This window comes from Buteo buteo, chromosome 5 (assembly GCF_964188355.1).
Source record: "Buteo buteo chromosome 5, bButBut1.hap1.1, whole genome shotgun sequence".
NCBI classification, from domain to species: Eukaryota; Metazoa; Chordata; class Aves; order Accipitriformes; family Accipitridae; genus Buteo; species Buteo buteo.
Genome location: NC_134175.1, coordinates 6,491,183 through 6,509,627, shown reverse-complemented (window position 1 = coordinate 6,509,627; position 18,445 = coordinate 6,491,183). Strand labels below are relative to the sequence as shown.

The following is an 18,445-nucleotide window of genomic DNA, read 5'->3' as shown; positions in this document are numbered from 1 at the left end:
GCAGTTCTGCCTTCCCTTTCAACGCATGCCCTAAGTAAAGTACAGACAAAGCTTAAGAAAGCTTAAATCCTAGAATTTACCAAAAGCAACCACCTACAACCTTTGGCTCAGTTCTGCAAGGTCACAGGAGTTGTGGTGGTCCTTTTCCAGTGCCTGTAGGGAAAGAGAGCCTATCTTTTCTGACCTAATGACTCTTAACAGCCTTAGGCCCCACAGTGTTGAAATAAAGGGTTGGGGGAGCTACTACAGAGGCTGCTTTGTGTACTTAACAATCCTGCAAAGCTACCACAGGGTAGGAAAACAAGACCTTGGGGCAGTTCCCAGTGGAATTTTGAGATCCCTGCCACGCTGTGAGCATCTCTTTCAAACAAGCAAGGAAGAAAAGCCTTTTCCAGATTCTTCAGACCCTCTCATTACAGCTGTCTGAGACTGGGCTCATATATCCAGGGTAATTACAGGGCATCAATCACAGAAGCAAGTAATGGGAAGGTTGGGGGTCAGACACGCCTGTCTTGCCTCAGCAAAGCTTTTGGTGCTCAGCTGTTCCCAGCAGGTTTCTTCATCCCTAGCCCATTCAGCACAGAAAGGAACCAGCATGAAGCAGTCAAGAGGTTGGCCACCCACTGAAAGGCTTAATGAAGAGCTGATGGACCTAGATAGGGGGAGGAGGTAGGAGCCATGTGGGAACTCCCCCCAGCCAGGGAAAGAGTCAAATCTAAAAATCAAGACCTGTGTTCACACCTACTGAGGACAGTCCAGACTTTGGAATCAACAGGATGTAGCATTTGCACAGGCAGACTCCTGCTTATCTCTAAGACTGATGTATTTGCTTATTCACCTGTGTGACAGTAAACTGTCCAGGAAAAAGCACTGAGTAAAGGGAGAGCCTATAAGGCGTTTTTTTATCTTTAATCAGAACTCCAGCAAAATCGGTGTTCAGAGGAGAAGAGAATGCAACCTCACAACAAAAGGGAATAACTTCTCAAATTTGTGCCTCTAGGGAGGTAGGATATCAGTCCCTTAAAGAAGATCTTTCACTAGGTACCATCTCTTCCTGGTTGTCCTTTGGCTATCGTGCTTCTGGCCTGCAGCACTGCTTTTATCACATGAGCAGAACATTGGTTTTCTTGATTTGCGCAGGACCAGCTCTTTGTTATGACAGCCAGCTGTATCCTCCACGTGTCCTGAAATAAGCAGCAGCTGCAGGCAGGCCCCCACCATTCAGCAGCGTCCTTTGTCCTTGAGCTGGAATGCTGTTAGCTGGCGCCACCTTCCAAAAGCCTTAAATAGTAAAGTGGACAAATCAAACACTCAGGTTACCCTTGAGGGGTTGCAGCCACCCTCACAGTACCTACAAAGACAGCTTTTCCTCTAGCAATGGCTATACCAACTGTCCCACCATTCTCTCAAAGCCCTTCCCAGTCTCCCCTATGTTTCTGTAGCCACTAAGTGAAGTGCAGAGTACAAATCAATGTGAGAAAAAGAAGACCAATGCCCCCTCTGCCCTCTAATTTCTCTACTTGCTCTCATCTCGTTAAAGGAGGACCTAATCCTGCATGGATCTTTGGGAAGCAGGCAGAGGAGCAAACTGGCTATTTGAGCGCTAAGGCTTTGTTTGCCTGCTTGCTTAAATTTCTAGCAATATGCCTGCACCCGGGTGCAAGTCAGCACAGTCCTTCTGCACCAATGTGGAGCCTGTTTCTTCCCTGAGTGGGCTCTTGAGAGGCAGGGGATTAGTGGATTAACATCTCTGGTAGTGGTGGGGAAGGGGGCATACATCAGGGAAATTAACCACTGACACAAAGCTTTGAAAAACACCCAAAGATGAACCCATATAAAGCTGGAAGCTATTTCCCTGGCAAGTCCCACTCCTTGATGTATTCAGCTTCTCCCTAAGCAAGTGCACTTTGTGCAGGGAGATACAGAGAACACCAGTTGTCCTTTTGGGGTGCTTTTTGGTTCACTGAGGTCCACAGAATTAAAGTAGTCATAAATGCTAACCTGAGATAGTAGGCTCCTGGCTTCCTCCTGCAGAAAATTCTGCACTACACAGCTTTGCAAATGTCGTCGTCTCCACACCCTCCAGGCCTTTTCTATCAGCCGCTGCTGGTCCTGCCAGGAAAAAGAGACCATACACAGATTATTTGGGCTCTGGCAGGCAAACTACCTCACTTCCCTCTACTCCCACCTTGCTTCCAGTTCCTTTCCCAGGTCCCTCTTGAATGACTTTGCATTGGTAATGAACAAAGCAGACTACTAACAAAGCCCTTGCTGAACTACTGTCTCCTGCAAATATTGTGACTAATTAAGTCACAGTACCCTGGGGGAAAGGACAGTGCCCCATCAGTGCTCTGGCACAGCTCCTCAGAGACTATGGATGCACTCGTTATACATGTGTCATCTTGTCCCATGGGCAGGTCAGAGCACATCTCACACAGCTAATGCCCAGGAAGCCAGATAGAACATGGGTCTGTTCCGTAGATGGCTATGCCTGAGCAGAAGGGGAAGCCAAATGACAGCTCTTGGTAGGCTGCAGCCACCAGAGGGATGTATCAGGAACACAGATGAGGACAAAGATTGTAATGCTTGCTATGAACTTTTTGCACAGGCTACAGACATTCTATACATTCTACACCCTGTCTCAGCTTCCCATTGGTAAGATGGGGCAAAGCACAACTAAATATGTGGCTATGCCAGTCCACCATGCTAGCTTTTCAAAGAGGAAGATGGAAAAGTAGCCACAGCAGCAAACCAGGATTTCTGGTGCAGTCTGGTACTTGTTAAATCCCCAGGTCTCATCTCCCAGGACATATGTGAGGCTGCAAGCAGAGCAGGGTTGCCCATCACTGCCACCCTGGTAGCAGTACCAGACACTCACCAACACCTGAGCCAGTATTGCCACCCTGCTGGCTTCTCTCCACTGATGCCATCCCCTTGCCAGACGGCGCAGTCTCCTGTCACGCCAGCACCGGCGAAGCATCACTGTGTGATGCCACCACCTCAGATACTTCCTCCTACAGGTAAGTGGGCAAAATAAGCTTTATCAGCTCAACAGCCCTACAAGGGAGTCCTTCCCTGATGGCAGCAACAAGAGGAAGCCCAGAGCCCTCCATTCCACTTACCCAAGCCACTTCTCATCCCACTCCTCCAAGTCCATCTCTGCTTTGTTCTCCTGGATCCTTGCATGTGCAGGAGAGGGTCCTACCACACCAGGTCTCTCTACCAGGTGAGGGAACAGCAGCCTTTCAGCCCTGTTTTGGTTTCTGTAGATCACCAGCCAGCGGTGAATAGCACTGGGAAAAAGGCCAAGAGGGGCAGCTGGTGCTGAATCCTTTTCTCTGCCTCTTCTGTTTTCTAGGAAAGAAAAGAGGAATCACACAGGAGCTAACCTTAGAGCTAGCGAGGGAGAGATCAATGCTGCCATAAGCCCTTAGTCCTTTGGCTCCTGAACACAGAAGCAACCCACAGTCAGAGTTTGACTGCCATGAGCACCTACTCCACAGAGGAATCCCAGTCATCAGGCTGGCAAACACTACTCCCCTTCCCTCCTCACTCACACTCCCCACATGGCCCCGTGAAACAAAAAGAGGAGGGCACATCTTCTTACTCATGGACCAAGACAGAGACATCTTCCTGCTCTTCCTAGCACCTATCAGGGTACTGCACTGCCGTAAGCACTGGGAAAAGGCAGCTGCTTTTGTCCAGTAGTTGCAGGCCTGCAAACAGAAATGACACAGCTGCAGCCACGACTAAACACAAGGCGCACAGACAGCACATACACAAACTAGCCTTAGAGATACATTTATGTTCATATCCCTGCAGGTAGTTTAATGTGCTAGACCCCAGGCTGAAAACTGCACAGATGAGATCCCAGCAGGAATGACTCAGGCCTTCCAAATCAATCGACCTCTTTGTGGTTTGCTAGCTGTGAGTCTTTTGAAAAAAGCTGCAACTCTGACAGCTCGCTCTACTCTGTAGGGACAGCGATTATCCCATCTCATCTTTGAGCAGAGAGGAAGGAGTGCTCTCATCTCTCTGGTCAAAATGTCCCCATTCCTTATTGCTGTGCTCCAGATGGTTGCTGCAATCAGTGCCAGATTATGGTGATGAAGTTGTGTGCACAGTCTGTAAAGAATTTCAAGGCAGGGACTAAGCAGTCACCATGAGTCAAACCAGGTTTTTATACAAAGCCTTGTCACTGTATCTCAGTACTCAATGACTCACTGAGGTCTTCACGAGAGAACAGGCAGTTATGAAAAACTGACTCATAGGGACCTTCACCTTTTCTCACCTGTTTTACAGTAGCCACAGATCCTAGGCGCAGGGCTTGCTGTCCTCTTGAGGCCAATCGCCAGCGGTGACAGGCTTTACCCTGAGAGGGTTCCTGCCACTTGTAGTTTCTCTCTCCCAGCACCTGCTGTTCAGCTCTCAATAATTTCACCCTCCACTTAGTAAAGCTCACAACTAGGAGACGGTGCTCTCTGACCCTTTTAAAACAAGAGAGGGCTTCGTGCTGCCTCAGCCTACAAGCAGTGACCTGGGCCCAGGTGACTAGGCACCTAAAAAACAAATACAAGCACAGAAAAATGGCAGATGCCTAAAGTCACATTTCCATGTCAGCACCAAACAGACTATAGACCAAATTCCACCTTCTCACCCCACCCTGCAGCGTCACACGTAAGTGGTCAAAGCAAGCGAAAGAGCATTCAAAAAAAAAAAAAAAAAAGTTGTTCCTATTATTCTGCCATCGACATTTATGTATCTTTCTCCATGTTACTTAGTTTTCCAGCGCCTTGTCCTTGGCAGGTGTAAGTTCAGACTCCTCAAATACAGTTTCTTTCTGCTAAAAACTTGCCCTCATTTTACTTCGGGTTCCCAGCACTGTTCCCTCTCAAATCCTCAAAGCCCAGGAATATGTTGTCTTCCTTCTGGCCATTTTAGCATTTCCTCCTCTTCAAAGACCTCTGCAAACTAAATGCCACGTCATACTATGTTTTTCCTTTGCCTACAAAACAAACGCTTTTCCTAGGCTGCCCTGTCACTACACATAGTGGATCCCTCAAAAAAAGAAAGGAATTAAATTAGTCAGTCTTCAATCTTTCTCTGTGCCAGCAGCTGACCTTTAGGACGATGCTTGAGGACGGCTTTTTCTTTACGGGATGAGAATAAAACTGCTAAAATCTCCTTCAGCACGGAACCCATCAGACTCCTTAAGTCTTCTTGCTGTAGAACCAGGCTGCATTTAAGACAGCAGTTTGTTGTCAAGATTCAGATTTTAATTTTTTTCTTGGCTGTCACAAACTAAGGCCTGCATACAACTAGAATCTTTGCAGAGACAATTTTATTTAAAAAAAAAAAAAAATCAATGTCTACAGGAGTTACTATTAACAGCACTGTAAATCTGCACCCATAATAATCTCTCTATATCTTGCAGACTGATGCACAGGAGGCCAGTCTTCCTGTGCAACCTCAGAAGCCAATCTGCTTTTAACTCCTGGCTTATCCTTTTGGTTCCTTGTTCCACTTGGACTTTCATTATGCAAATCACCCCACTGCACCATAGGGCAGAGGTGTAAATATCCTCTGCCTGGCAGGCTTCTCTGAAGATCAAGAGAATCTATTGCAGGTTATCCTAGCATGAAAAATGCCCCCCTCAGAAGAGACAGGGCTCAGCCTGTACCATATCCAGGTGAGAAATTAGAAGAGCGCTCTCATCAAAGGAGAACTCAGAAGGAAGATTAATGGTGGAAACACACTCTACAGGAAGGAGCAACATTAAGGACTTCTCTCAAATACACATCCCACTAGGGTGCCACCACACAGATTGATTTGCAGAAGAAAATGCAGTTGGGTGGAGGGAGTGCAGAGTCTAAGCATCACAGCCACTAAGGTTTTACTGGGGTTTTAGTTGATCTTTCCTCTGCAGATCTTTGTCTCCTCTCAGCCTGAACCTGCAATTCAAAAGGAAATCTGCTAGGGCCAAACCTGCACTTCTCATGCCTTAAATGAATCCTTGGCATAAATAACCTTATTCATTCTTATCCTCCTGAATTACCTCAAAGAGAACCACCTGAATAGTTCCTGGTCCACTCCAGCTGGACACTTCACTGCGTTTGAGACAGACAGTAGCCTCATACAACATAAATCACAAACAAAACAGATTTCAATAAGAAACCTACTGAACAACAGCTAAGAGGGATAAGAAGTGGTTAATGATTGCCAGAAGACACCATGCTCTTCAGATTAAATTCTTGTGTTTTCAGGATCTGCACCGTAACATAAGACTCCAAAATGTACTACAGCTTCACCTATACTGTAAGCAAAACCAAGATGAATTGAATATCATGGTTCCCTCTTCATAGGCTTTACTGAATATTGCTTTTCAGCAGGAATACATTGAACTCAATTTTTCACTTTAATTTAAATTAAAATCAACACACTGTTTCCAGAATCTAAAAGATTCAGGTTTGTAAACATCAGATCTCTGTAAGACTTCTACCTGGTATTCCTTTCAGCAAATACAGAATAATTCCAGTGGAAACAAGGCTTTCACTTTTTTAAACTACACAAATTTGTTTGCATCTCCCTTGCTTAGTTTACAAATACCACATTGGATTCTCTGCTACATAAATTGCTCTTCACTCAAAGCTTCCCTAGGAAATGCTTTGAGGGCAGGAAACAAACCTGTGCAGGAGAAGACGTTCCCAGAATAAAGCAGCATATTTCTGCTTCCTTGCTTGGCAATACCATGTCTGCAGGACCAACCTCTTCTTCTCCTGGCAGCTGTGTTGAGCCCATCGCTGCTGCAGCTCTCTCACAGCACGCTTCCCTGTGAGAGAACACAAGAGCTTCCTTAGCTGAGCCCAACAATTTTTTTTCCGTAGCGGAGTCCAGACAAGAGCAAAGAATACATCTGCTGCAAATACCGAATGGAACCAGACTTTCTAAGATTTCCTGTCTTCTCTTTAGCAGCTGAAGAGACTTTTCAATTCACCTTGTAGTTTTTTGTCTGCAAGGCAGTCAGACCTTCTTTTCTTCTTTCCCCCTGCTCTTCCCCAAGCAAGGGATCACAAATCACTTCCACTCTCATATGCAAGGCAGTTTTCCATCAAAAATTGGGAGTGTTCCTTCCCTGGCACAGTGTAAGTACTTAGCCCTTAAAAGCATGTGGAATCCCTTGAGGGACAGGATCAGGACTGTTAAACAGCAGCAAAAGATACACCCTGCTCCCACTGAAGCAAAGCCTGACTGTTGGATCTGAGGAGACATGTTCAAAATCAGAATGCTGCATTTGAACTCCATTTAACACCCCAGCTGCTAAAATGCATTGCTTGAACACTCCTTTGGTAGTGCAGGTAAAGCAAGATCCACTCCTTTTTCAATCAGCTGCCAAAGGAGCATCTCCCCTAGCATAAAGCACTACAAGGCACATGTCCTGCTTGTAACCACAAGAAGGCAGTGACACAGGAACTTATTGACCCCTGGACTAGTATGTGCCATTCCAGAGAAGCAGTGCACAGAGTTACAACCAGAAGTTACAACCAGAAGTGGGACTTTTTCCATCCCGACCATTCCCACAGCATCCCTCTCCTACAGACATAACTGTTGCTGTAGGATGGGGTAACTCACTTTGCCAGCAGGAATGCCAACACCACAGAGCATCAGCAGTCATCCGGTGAATGTGACACCTGAATCTCCGGTCAGCTTCCACTTTCTGGGCCAGTCTCTTCTTCCACAGGCTGAAAGCCATCTGGCAGCAATGAACTTGATGTTTGAAGGCTGCTGCTGCTTTTCGGTTCTTATTTTCCACAACCCAGTGGTACCACCTGAGAAAGGCTCTGAGAAAGACAAAGGTCATTGCACCAACTGTAGGAACAACTCACACAGATTCACACCCTTGTAACTGAAACTTTAACAATAAACATACACATGGGAGTTCAGAAAATAAATCTGATCTGTTAACATCCTTTCTACATCAAATGTTGGGGAAACGATGGACAGGGCAAGTTGTTGGGAGTAAGTTTCTGTCCTGGCTGTGCCAAGCCTGTTGTGCTCTTCAACTTCCGCATGACTAGAGAGCAAGGCCAGTTCAGTGGATAGGAATTTACCAGGGCTTGTTACCAGCATTGCTGGGCTTGCTCTAATTTGTGAGGCATCCTATAAAACCAGAAATGGCTGTGTTCAGATATAATAGTTTTGAAGCAGGGAAAAAACCAAAACAATGGGCTGCAAAACTCCTACTGAAGATAGAAAAAGATAGTTAGAGGAAGACTTTTTTTTTAAAAGCAAGTGTAGAGCTCTCAAAACAGACAGCTTTAGGAAACTTCTGGAAAGCACGATACCTACCGAGACAGCTGAATGAGCCTGTAGTACTGCTGGGCCTTTACAAGTTGCTGAGTCCGAGCTGACCAGACAATGAAGTACCTCTGCAGGCAGCATTTCTCTGCTTGGTGCCAGCAACTCTTCACCTCCTTGTCAGAATCACAGTCCTGTAATCCAGAAAAGCAAAAAAGGGCCTTGAGCTGCTGCTGTAACACAGTTACTCCACGCAGCTCAGCCCTTTCTCCTTGCCGCTGTGATTTCTACGATTGCCTAACGCCCTGTTGCTAACCCACACACACCACATGAACACCCAGACATGAGGGTCTAAACACATCCCTTTTAAATCCTTGACACCTGGCCTATTTTCAACTCAGCTGGCAAATGGCAGGGAAGAGTTGCCCTGAGAAATGCCTCAATCTCCCAAACCTTCTGTCTGAGAAAGAAGAAAGAAGAACAAAGACAGAACAGCAATGAGACCTTCCATATGCTGATATTGAAACCCAAAGGCTCTTCGCTAAATTGGGCTATGCAGAAAACACTTGTACCTTTACATGCATCGCACCACTTTTCAGCCTTACCTCTTCCCATGTAGAGTAACTGGTGAGAGGCTGGACATTATTGTCTGGACTCTGCAGTGCCAAAGACTGGAACTGACCTCCCACAAACCAGTTTCTTCTGCAAGACAAAAGTGTCAGGGAAAAAGGGAAAGAAAGAAGAGGATAAAGTATCTGGAAGGGTGGTGTGATGTCATCTGAGGGACTATCCAGAAGGAAAGAATTCAGCCAGATCAAACAAGGGGCCACTGCTACCAGCATCCCAAGGAACCAGTCTCCAACTCACCCAGATCCAGTACTCTGTGGAGGAAAGGACGCCTGCCAGTACAGCTCCCCACCCATCTCAGCTGGCAGCTCTGTGCACTGGTGTAGTTGCAGGAAGGAACTGTAATATGGCATGTGTGTGACATCCTCAGCAGTCAGAATGGAGGAGAAGCTCTGCTGGCTGCTGTCACTAAAACTATATTCCTGCAGGTATGGAGGGAAGAACATGCTGTGAGATAAGTGTCCTTGCAGTGGAATCACTCAGCTAACAGCTCCAACCGTGTCATTTACTCCTCTTTTTGGCAAGGATTCAGGGAAGTCCAGGATGCATCCACAGGAACTGCAGGCTACCAAGTACAGCTTTGGAGCGCAAACATATATAAGTGATGGGAAAGTTATTTCTAAACTGAGAAAAGGGGAAACGGGCATATGCACTTTCTCAGTAATGAGGCTCTTTGTGCCTCATCCCTTCCACCTTGCAGCCACAAAGAGGAGCAAGTGCACAAGAGAACCTCACTGGCTCAGCACCTCCCCATATCACTAAATGATGAACCAGGAAGGGCACAGAGAGAATTGACTTTACAATTTCTGATTACATTTAAACTCCAGGACCCTACAGGCTCAGTGCTTTTCAGGCCTAAATAGTGAGCACAGTTTGCTGATGACAATCTCATGTTGAAGCAGAAGGTTTCCCCTAAAAAATCCCAGCAATTTAATACCTCAGAGCAGTCTGGATGTATCAAGACCTCCTCACCTTCTCCAATGAGCTTTGAGAGGCCAGAGTAGCTGGAGGATTGCTGTCAAAGCCAGAAGATGTTGAGAGGTCCTCAGAAAACAGCATGGCAAGAGGTTCTTCACAGACAGTCCTGTGTGAGTGATTAGGACTTTGTTCAATTGTCTTCAGCATGAGACACTTTTGGTGCCAAAATTTCAGAGCTTTTCTGAGTCTACACTGCTCCAATGTCTGAGAGAAAGAGCTGAGACAGAAGATATTGAGACAGCAAAGTGACTGAAAAGGGATACCAGAGGGGGACACTAGTACAGACGTGATGGATGATAGATGGTAAAAGGGGTTCTTCCAGAGGACCAGAAAGTCAAGTGGGCACTACTAATGAGAGGCAGGGCTCCAGGAACTGCCTATTCTTCACTCACTCAGCTCTGTGATGCTCGCACAGCCTTGCTTTCCACAGCAGATACACCCTCTGGAGCTTCACCTTTTGGCTGAAGTCATCAAGAGTGTAGCCTGTTTTCTCTGGAAACAGTCTCTCTGCAGTCCACAATGGCTGATCTTCATGCTTCTCTGTCGCAGTCTTGCCAGCTACTGCGCTTATAACTGGTCCTTAACCAGTACAGAGTGACAAGAGACAAGGTTTGTCAGAAGGCATTCCTAAGAAACTCAGCCCAGCCCTCAAACTGCTTCTTTTCAGCAAGGTTTAAGACCTTCTGTTAGGTTTATGAAACAGAGCAACAAATCTCCCTGTAGCTTCACTGATGCATCCAGAACAACTAGTTCTCTGCCAACTCTGGTTTGTTAATACCATGTATCATCTGAGCCTCTCTGTTATCAGGCTGTTTTCAGCTGGTTTTCACCATACAAGAAGAGGAGGAAGGAGCCTAAGCACCTCCAAATCCTAGATTCTGCACAGACCCCAAGCTGCTCACCATAATGCTGCCTCCATTGTAGGAGAAAGAAGTTCACCATTGCCTGCTTATCACCTTCTCTGACCTGCAGCATCTGAACCCACTGCTGGAAGTATTTCCTCAGTGATACTCCTCTGAGATGGGCCAGGTTGCACCTGTAAAGTGCCTTCTGCTCAACAGTCGTCTTCCATGCACTGAAGCACCTGAGAATACCAAAGGAAAATAAAACCACATGGAAAACCACGTGTACAAGCTTGTGTCTCCTCCTGAGACTTTTAGTTCAGGAAAGACAGACAGAAGCTGTTGTCTTCTGAGCTTCTATTCATTTATTTCATTAAAAAGCCACTGTGATGCTTAGAGCACAGCAGCACAGTGGGTGCTCTTGGATTTGGTCTTTCAGGACATCAAAGCTCAAGACCAAAAAGCTTTGGCAGTGCACAGGAGGCAAGTCATAACGTCTCTGGCCACGGTAGTTCCTTTTCATGTTTCTACCCCTACTTTCATCTTTATTAACTCCTAAAACAAAAGAATAGATGGCTTTAAAATGAACAACACATCAGTGTCTGGGTTGGCTCTGTCATTCCTTGGACTTTCACAGTGAACAGACTTTTCACATGAAAAATAGACCTCATCAACTTACCGTGAGACCAAGTTTCTTTGGATCTGAGTTGTCAGTGCTAAAATCTGTTCCATTTCCAAGCATCGGGAACGCCACACCCAGAAAATGTTTCGTAGCTGCTTCTTTTCCAGCAGAGCGCGGAATTCCAAAACCCTGGCTTCCTCTTTGCTCAGCAGCTCCTTCTGCAGGCGCCACAGTCTGAAAGCTGCTGTGTTGCAGGCCAGGAAGAGATTGACAGAAAGAAAAACAACTGAGAAGAACTTCAAACAACTTAATGTCACACTGCAAACATCCTCTGGCTGAACTCCAGCTGTCTGAGAAAGGGCACTTAAGGGAGACAGCTCACATTGCTGGAGCAACAGCATCTACTGCAGCTGAGTTAATACAAGGAACAAGACAAAAGGTGTATGACACAGCAAGTGGGCCATCCTCCACCACCACAGATACTGGCCCAGCTATTTGCAGGATCAGGTTCTGAAAGAGTCCGGTCAAAGCAACAATTAGACACACACCAAGAAACATGGTGAAACAGTGATTACCTCCAAGGCTATAGAACGTGCGCTTACCAGCGAGCCGTCTCATATCTCTGATTGCTTGAGCTCTCCAGCAGAACTCATCTCCTCTCTGCCTACGATGAAGCTGTGTCCACAGTCCTCCCTCCACCCTGTAAGAGTCACAAGCATGCTTTAACATCTTTTTGTCTGGACTTGTTCTTCTGCCTTCAGAATCAGAAGACACAACAAAAGGTTTTTCTTTTGACACCTCTGCTGTCCTGCTAGAGACTGTAGTATTGCCTCACTCCAATCTCATTTACGCCTGTATCACATATGCAGGTGATAGCTGAACTCAAGAAATAGTACAGGAGTATTTCTGTCAGACACTCAAATCAGATTGAAAACACTAGTGCACAGAAGCTCTGGAACAGGATTGTTTAGTTCTTAAAACTAAGTTACTAATTCTTGCAGTGCTTATCTGCAGCAATACATCCAAGGTCCTGGAAACAAGTTTCCCACCATTTGAGAAAAATTTCTCCCTGTGTTTGTAAACTTCCCCTTGTCCAAGATAACACAAAGAGAAGCTCTCAGCTTACCTACAAGCCTGCTCAGCTTCCTTTGAGTATCCTACTGTAAGCTGGTGTTGAGCTGACGTTGTCATAGCTGCTAATCTTCCTACTCCAAAAAACCCCACTGATGAACTTTGGGGCTCAGGCTGCAGAGATCGCTTCTTGCTCCGTTTTGTCACAGCTTCCTTCCACTGAAGGAGAAACCACAAGATTAGAACAAACTGCAGGCAGAGTATCAGTATCAAGGTCCACATAACTCAATTTCACACAGGGTACCCCTTCCCCCTCCCTCTCCAAATAGGATTTTTGCCTTCTCTGACTGCACAACAGAAAACTGATGGCATCACTTCTACTGTCCCTAGCCCGTCCTCACCCTGCGGAAACTGACAGCTAGCAGAGCCAAGGCATGTCTCTGCTGAGCTACCTCCAGCTGCATCTTCCTCTGGTGCACAGCCCACCGCAAAGCACCAAGGCCCTTCCGAAGCAGCTGCTGTCTGTAAAGCTGCCTGGCTGCAGCCCTTTTCCAGAGGATGTGTCCCCTCCAGGCTTGGAAACACCTAGTTAGCATTTGTCTGTCACACAAGTGCTGGAAACTTAAAGAGAAAAAACAAAAGTGAGCTCCAGTTAACAGAAAGGAAAGTTAAACATAGCCAGGAGGTGGCAATCAGAGTTCAGCCATCAAGCTGAGAAGAGGTATTTCAAATCATTCTCTCTAAAGAGTGAAAAACCTGCATCCTCACACCAAATTAAGGTATCACTGTTCCTAAATTGGTAGCAATCTCACACACATCCTATCCACAGTCACAGATTTGAATCCCATCTCATGGATAAGTCTAGTTCTTGATCTTCGCTAACTATGCAGTGAGCATGCCAGAATTTGCTGCGCTGAAAAGTAGCATATATGGTACCAATGCTTTTTCATTGCTAGCAACAACCAAGGTTGAATCTAGAAGCTAGAATTTAAAAGATACAGAGGTGGTTTTTTTACAGCATGCTCCATTCTATACGGCAACCCTTTGAAAAGAAATGGATACAGCCCCTGAGCCAACCATGGCAGAATAACGTAGGTTAAGTCCTATAATCAAACATTCCCAGGAATGTGGCTCCCTAGCTACTTTTCACCAGTTTTCCTCCCCTGTTAGCTACTAGCACACTCACACATAAACACAGTATTTTTACCTTTGCTCATTCACCTTCCATGACCAGAAGCTGTTCTCCAAGACCTGCAAACAGACAAAAGACAGTAACTCACATGATTATTCACAATACTCTACTCTATTGAAGAATTTATCTGTGCCCAGCATGGCATGTCATTTTGGATGGAGACCAGAACAGTGCTGCCTCAGGGTAACGTATTATGTCAGATGCCTTTGACACTGTCCCCACCATTGTTCTGTGAATACTCTTACATACTTCAGACATGGAAAAGCACAACAAACCTGAAATCTCAGGGCCCTGCAACTATGCACAGAGTAAAAACCAGTTTAATGCTTTCCCTCTGCATGTAGATCCAGAGAATATAAACAGGTGTTTACACTCCCGAGAACAACCAAGTTAACAAGCTGGTCTTTAGGAAGAAGCATGTGAGAAAGATGCGTTATGTTGGGCTGGAGCAGGACCATAAGAGAGGAGAATCTGGCCATTCAGTGCCAGAAAAAGTTATAGGACAAGCATCCCCATCACTGTTGTACCTCAACTCTGCACCCATAGCATTAAGTGGAAACAAGCACAAGTAATATCTGTGAACAGGGATGCTACACAGTGAGCACACCCTCACCTCTCCGGACACAGTTTCCTGTTCCTGGCTCCCTTCTTCACAGCAGTGTGGTTCTTTGGCACTCCTCTCCACAGAAGGTTCTTCAGACTGGTCGAGATTGGCATCAGCTTCCCAATTCCTCCAGCTGCTTTGGTAGGAGTAATTGTTTCTCCTTCCTTCTCTGCTCACATTCATACAATCTATGCCAGAATATCCACCAAAGCCTTCTTCAACCTGAATACCAAAAGGGCTGGACTGACTGCTGCCTACCACAGCCACTCTTCTGGCTGCTCGTAATTCTGACTCTTTGCTGGACTTAAAATGAGGTTCAGAGTTGTTGACTTCTACAGATTTAATACTAAGCTGCTGGACTGGTCTAAACTCTTTATCTCCAGAAGGAGAAGCGACTCTCACGCACACTTCCCTTGGAATCCCATACATTGCTACACCAACATTCATCTGAGCCCCCTCCAAATCTGCCTCTAGTGACACCTGCAGACCCTCTGGATACAGACTGGCTGGAAGGTCTTTCTTCCAAGATACAGCACACGGGGATGCCCCATCAGATGTCTCTTCTCCTTTAAGAACCTTTTCAGGGGAATGACTTCTTGTGCGAACATAAAAACTACCAGTTTCCAGAGCTGGCTTTGCTTGGGACTGGCATCTGAAATAAGGGGAGCAATTGTAGGAGGAATCTGCTTCTGTATTCACTAGCCCGCCAGAGCCCACCCCAGAAGCGAGAGTTTCTGGCTGGATGTCACCTGAAATTTTGGTTCTCCATGTGTTCAAGTCACTGCATCCATATCTGTGAAAGACAGAGAGAGGTTCTACACGACTGAAGTCCCTTGTCACCGCACTAAGGCTCCAGTCTTTAGCAAATGGGACCTCCCATTTCAATCTTGCCTGAGCAGCACTTGTCTTTACTCCAGCTAGCTGTTCTCCTGTGCTCAGGATACTAGAAGCTGAATCAGCAGCAGCAAAGCACAAAGTGCCACTGACTGCAGAAGACTTGGGCTCCAGAGGGAGGGAGCCCCATATCCCCATCAAAGCAGTTTCTTGCTTAAGCCTCTGGATTGAACAGTACAAACTAGCAGAAATCTGTGAGGATTGCAAAAGAGACTGAAGGGACTCCAAACTAGATGAATCGAGATCCCCCAAGGTCAGGGCTGAACTCTGGCAAGTGTTCACACTTTCGCTTGAGCTCCTTGAAGAGGGACACACCACTAATTCATGCCTAAGAGGGGAATCTACAGTACAAGAGGACAAACATGCATTGACCAGTGAAGCGTTCACAGGATCCATACAAGAAGCAACAGGAGGCTGATGCTGTTGTTTTTCCACCGGATAGTCACTATTCTTCTTCCTACTTTCTAAATAGCGATGGCGAGCAGCATGTATGGAGCAGCTACCAGCTGCCTTTGCTTTCTGATGGTGTTGTTGAGAAAAGTCAATACTCTCACTCCTTCTCCCTTCTAAATTATAAGCCTCAAGGTGTGAATATCTCTGAGGGAGATTCACAGCAGGGAGCACTGACAAAGCAAAATGGGGAATCCTATGAGCCACACACTTCGAGCTGTGCTGCTGCAGCCTAGAGCAGAGATTATTTTGCTGCAGGAAGCAAGAACTGGAGAACTGACTGGTGTTGTCCTGGAATGGCTGAGAAGGGCAGGAGAGATTAGTCTGTCTCCGACTGGGATCTCTCTTCCCAGCTGACAGAGGTGTGGTACACAGCCGGCCTTGTTCTGCTGTCTGGCTGGGAGTAACACTGAATGCCGCAGCCTCAAGCCAGTGATGAGAAATGTCTACTCGACTTCTAGTGCCCAAATACAGATCAACATTCACGTTCTTCTGAATGTTTCTTTGCTCTGAAGAAAAATAAGAAGAAATATAAACAAAGGAGCATGCATATTTCTCATCACATCTTGCCTAGTTTGCCAAAGGCTTTGGGTACTTTCCTTACAAATTTCTTGTCTCCAGTCCACCAGCCTCTGTCCTGAAAGTATTACGGACACTACTCTCTTCCTGTTTCTCAGCAGACAATCATGTCTGGCAGAGCAGGAATGATCGAAGGGGACAGACTCAGTTCTCAACAGAAAACCTGGAAAACAAAGACTTCCAGCATTATGCATGCACCTGTAGCCTCAAAAAGAACTTATTGCTAGCAAGGCTGAATTATCCTGCTGCCAAGACATGGTAGTCTGTAGCCGCTTTTCCAGATCTACATGACAACAAACAAGAACAGGCCGAAAAGAAAATGTTTTGACAGAAGTCAGAGCAACATGGTTCCAGCTGGAGTACAATGCTTACCCCCCCTTCATTGATTGGAAATCCATCTCAGATCTCCTCCTCACTTGTATTTTCTCCAGGGCTGATAAGAAAGGTAGTGTCTCAACTTAAGGTACTGTTCAACTGCTTAACAAGTGAAAATTTGTTCATGTATCATGCTACAGCCCTGCAAAGGTTCAAGGCTATGCAGGCCAATTTCTTCTTGTCCACACTAAAGGATGAAACCATGTTTACACATCCAGAGAATCAACATTGTCCCCTAACCTGGAAGAGTTACAGCACAGATGGGAGACCTAATCTGCAGTCTAGCCACTAAGTCAGATGGCTATACATATAACACTCATACTGAGCACAGTTGCTGCTAACAGGTAAGTGCAATTTGAGGGGACTGTGCTTTCATTCCTTCAAATTTTAAAAGCAAGTTGTCAATCACTGTCATTCTAACCACAATTCTTTTCCACCCCCCTTTTAAAAAAATGAAAATGGTATTGTGAAAAGACACACACACCTATATTATCTTAAAAAAACCCTAGTCAATCTGAAAAGAAAGAGACAGCACGGCCTATGAAATCAATGCCCATTGTCTTTTTCAAACATAATCGAATATCAGAAAGCCTCCTGTCAAATTGCACTCTGTTTCCAAACTACATTTATCTCATTCTCTTCTAAGAAAGCATCTGAGCCTCAGTCATCCCTGTTTGCAAACAGCCTGCTTGTCCTTCTCACAGGAAAACAAACTCTTTCAGTAATCACCACAAACTGGGGAGTAAACTCAATTACCAAAGCAACAGGAGATATTCATGCAGAGTTGCAATTATCCTTGGGAACTGCCGTTACTGCCTTTCATACATCACCAAGTGTACCATGAACGGAAAGAGCCCATAATTTTTGCCAGATGAGTAGAAGTTGGCAACTACAGAGTGAAGAGAAAAAACACAGCTGCCTTCTTTAGGGTGCCTATCACTGCATGAAGTATAACTACAAAATGCAGCAGACTGGTGTTCCATAAAAGCACTCCTTGCATCCCAGGAATATCCAGCCAACTAGCAACGGATCACAAAAGGGCATTATAAAGTATCTGAATTGTGTAAAGGACATGAAACCATCATGTTTATCAGTGCTGTTTTGCTCCGTGAACACCTGGAACCTGGTACTGGACTACTTTATGCTCAAGATCCTAGACATAATCTATTTTCTTGATAACTCATGTGATTTTTTTAGCTGTCCATTTCAGTTCTTTCTACCAGGTACCAGGTTCTCAAGACATTGCCGTGATTATTTTAGGTGGTATTCTTCACCTCACTCATTCCTGATTTCAGTCTCACTGAGATCAGGAAGAGATAAAGTCCTTTAAAAACCTTGTTTGCCTACCTTCCCAAAATTGCCATTCAGGACTTTAGCGTAACCACTTTTAAGCAGTAGTTAGTCTTACTCAAAAGGCAACAAGATTTTATGAAGTGCTTTTTAAAAACTTCTTCTAAGCCAAGAGAGATACTCAAGGCAAGCCGCAGATTTTGTGAACTGCAAAATCCATGACAAATGGATTTCATATTAGCTTTTATGTTTCCAACTAAAACATTTAATGCATGCTTACTATATACACTTCACAGCAACACACTAACGCATTAAAACCTGAAACAAATCCAATTTAGCAAACAAAATTAAGCTGATCAACATACTTCTGTTGTTACAAGCAAAAGGAAGTAAATAGCACAGTTCATGAAAAGTAGATCAAGCTCTTAGAAACGAATGCCATTTTCGCATTATGATAACAATGACAGACCCATTATAAACACATAAGCACTGCACAGACAATGCTTATCTTCCCATCCCTGCAGACCAAGGCTGATCCATTCCATGTTGTGACCGGTGATTGGTCCAAGATCACTCTTCATGTGCCTTAGAAACAAAGCTTTTCCCCCACTGCTCAGTCTTACAAA

At 45.4% G+C, this 18,445-nt stretch overlaps 1 protein-coding gene across 4 annotated transcripts; it reads right to left on the bottom strand.

Moving 5' to 3' along the window:
- Positions 1 to 777: 777 nt before the first annotated feature.
- Positions 778 to 16,523, bottom strand: C5H1orf167 (chromosome 5 C1orf167 homolog). 4 transcript variants are annotated; one of them, XM_075027428.1, is made up of 20 exons: positions 14,241 to 16,523; positions 13,643 to 13,686; positions 12,837 to 13,056; positions 12,491 to 12,654; positions 11,967 to 12,064; positions 11,422 to 11,608; positions 10,803 to 10,984; positions 10,293 to 10,479; positions 9,895 to 10,117; positions 9,163 to 9,344; positions 8,901 to 8,997; positions 8,347 to 8,489; positions 7,630 to 7,838; positions 6,685 to 6,829; positions 4,292 to 4,559; positions 3,608 to 3,716; positions 3,123 to 3,354; positions 2,879 to 3,014; positions 2,002 to 2,112; positions 778 to 1,281 (listed from the first exon to the last, which is right to left on the bottom strand). In XM_075027428.1, exons 1-20 carry the CDS (start codon positions 15,519 to 15,521, stop codon positions 1,222 to 1,224), a joined length of 4,278 nt encoding a protein of 1,425 aa, XP_074883529.1. In that variant the 5' UTR covers positions 15,522 to 16,523; the 3' UTR covers positions 778 to 1,221. The 4 variants fall into 4 exon arrangements, with proteins under 4 accessions (XP_074883529.1, XP_074883530.1, XP_074883528.1 ...); XM_075027429.1 differs by having other exon boundaries at positions 9,895 to 10,006; positions 14,241 to 16,124; XM_075027427.1 differs by having other exon boundaries at positions 11,422 to 11,605; positions 14,241 to 16,124.
- Positions 16,524 to 18,445: the final 1,922 nt, after the last annotated feature.

Excerpts from the sequence above, each read along its gene's own strand:
- C5H1orf167 (XM_075027428.1), bottom strand. The coding sequence starts at position 15,521 with ATGGATCCTGTGAACGCTTCACTGGTCAATGCATGTTTGTCCTCTTGT. Across the intron at positions 11,609-11,966 it reads AGATATGAGACGGCTCGCTG|CAGCTTTCAGACTGTGGCGC; the intron begins GTAAGCGCACGT and ends CCTGCAACACAG. Across the intron at positions 4,560-6,684 it reads GAACGTCTTCTCCTGCACAG|GTGCCTAGTCACCTGGGCCC; the intron begins GTTTGTTTCCTG and ends TTTGTTTTTTAG.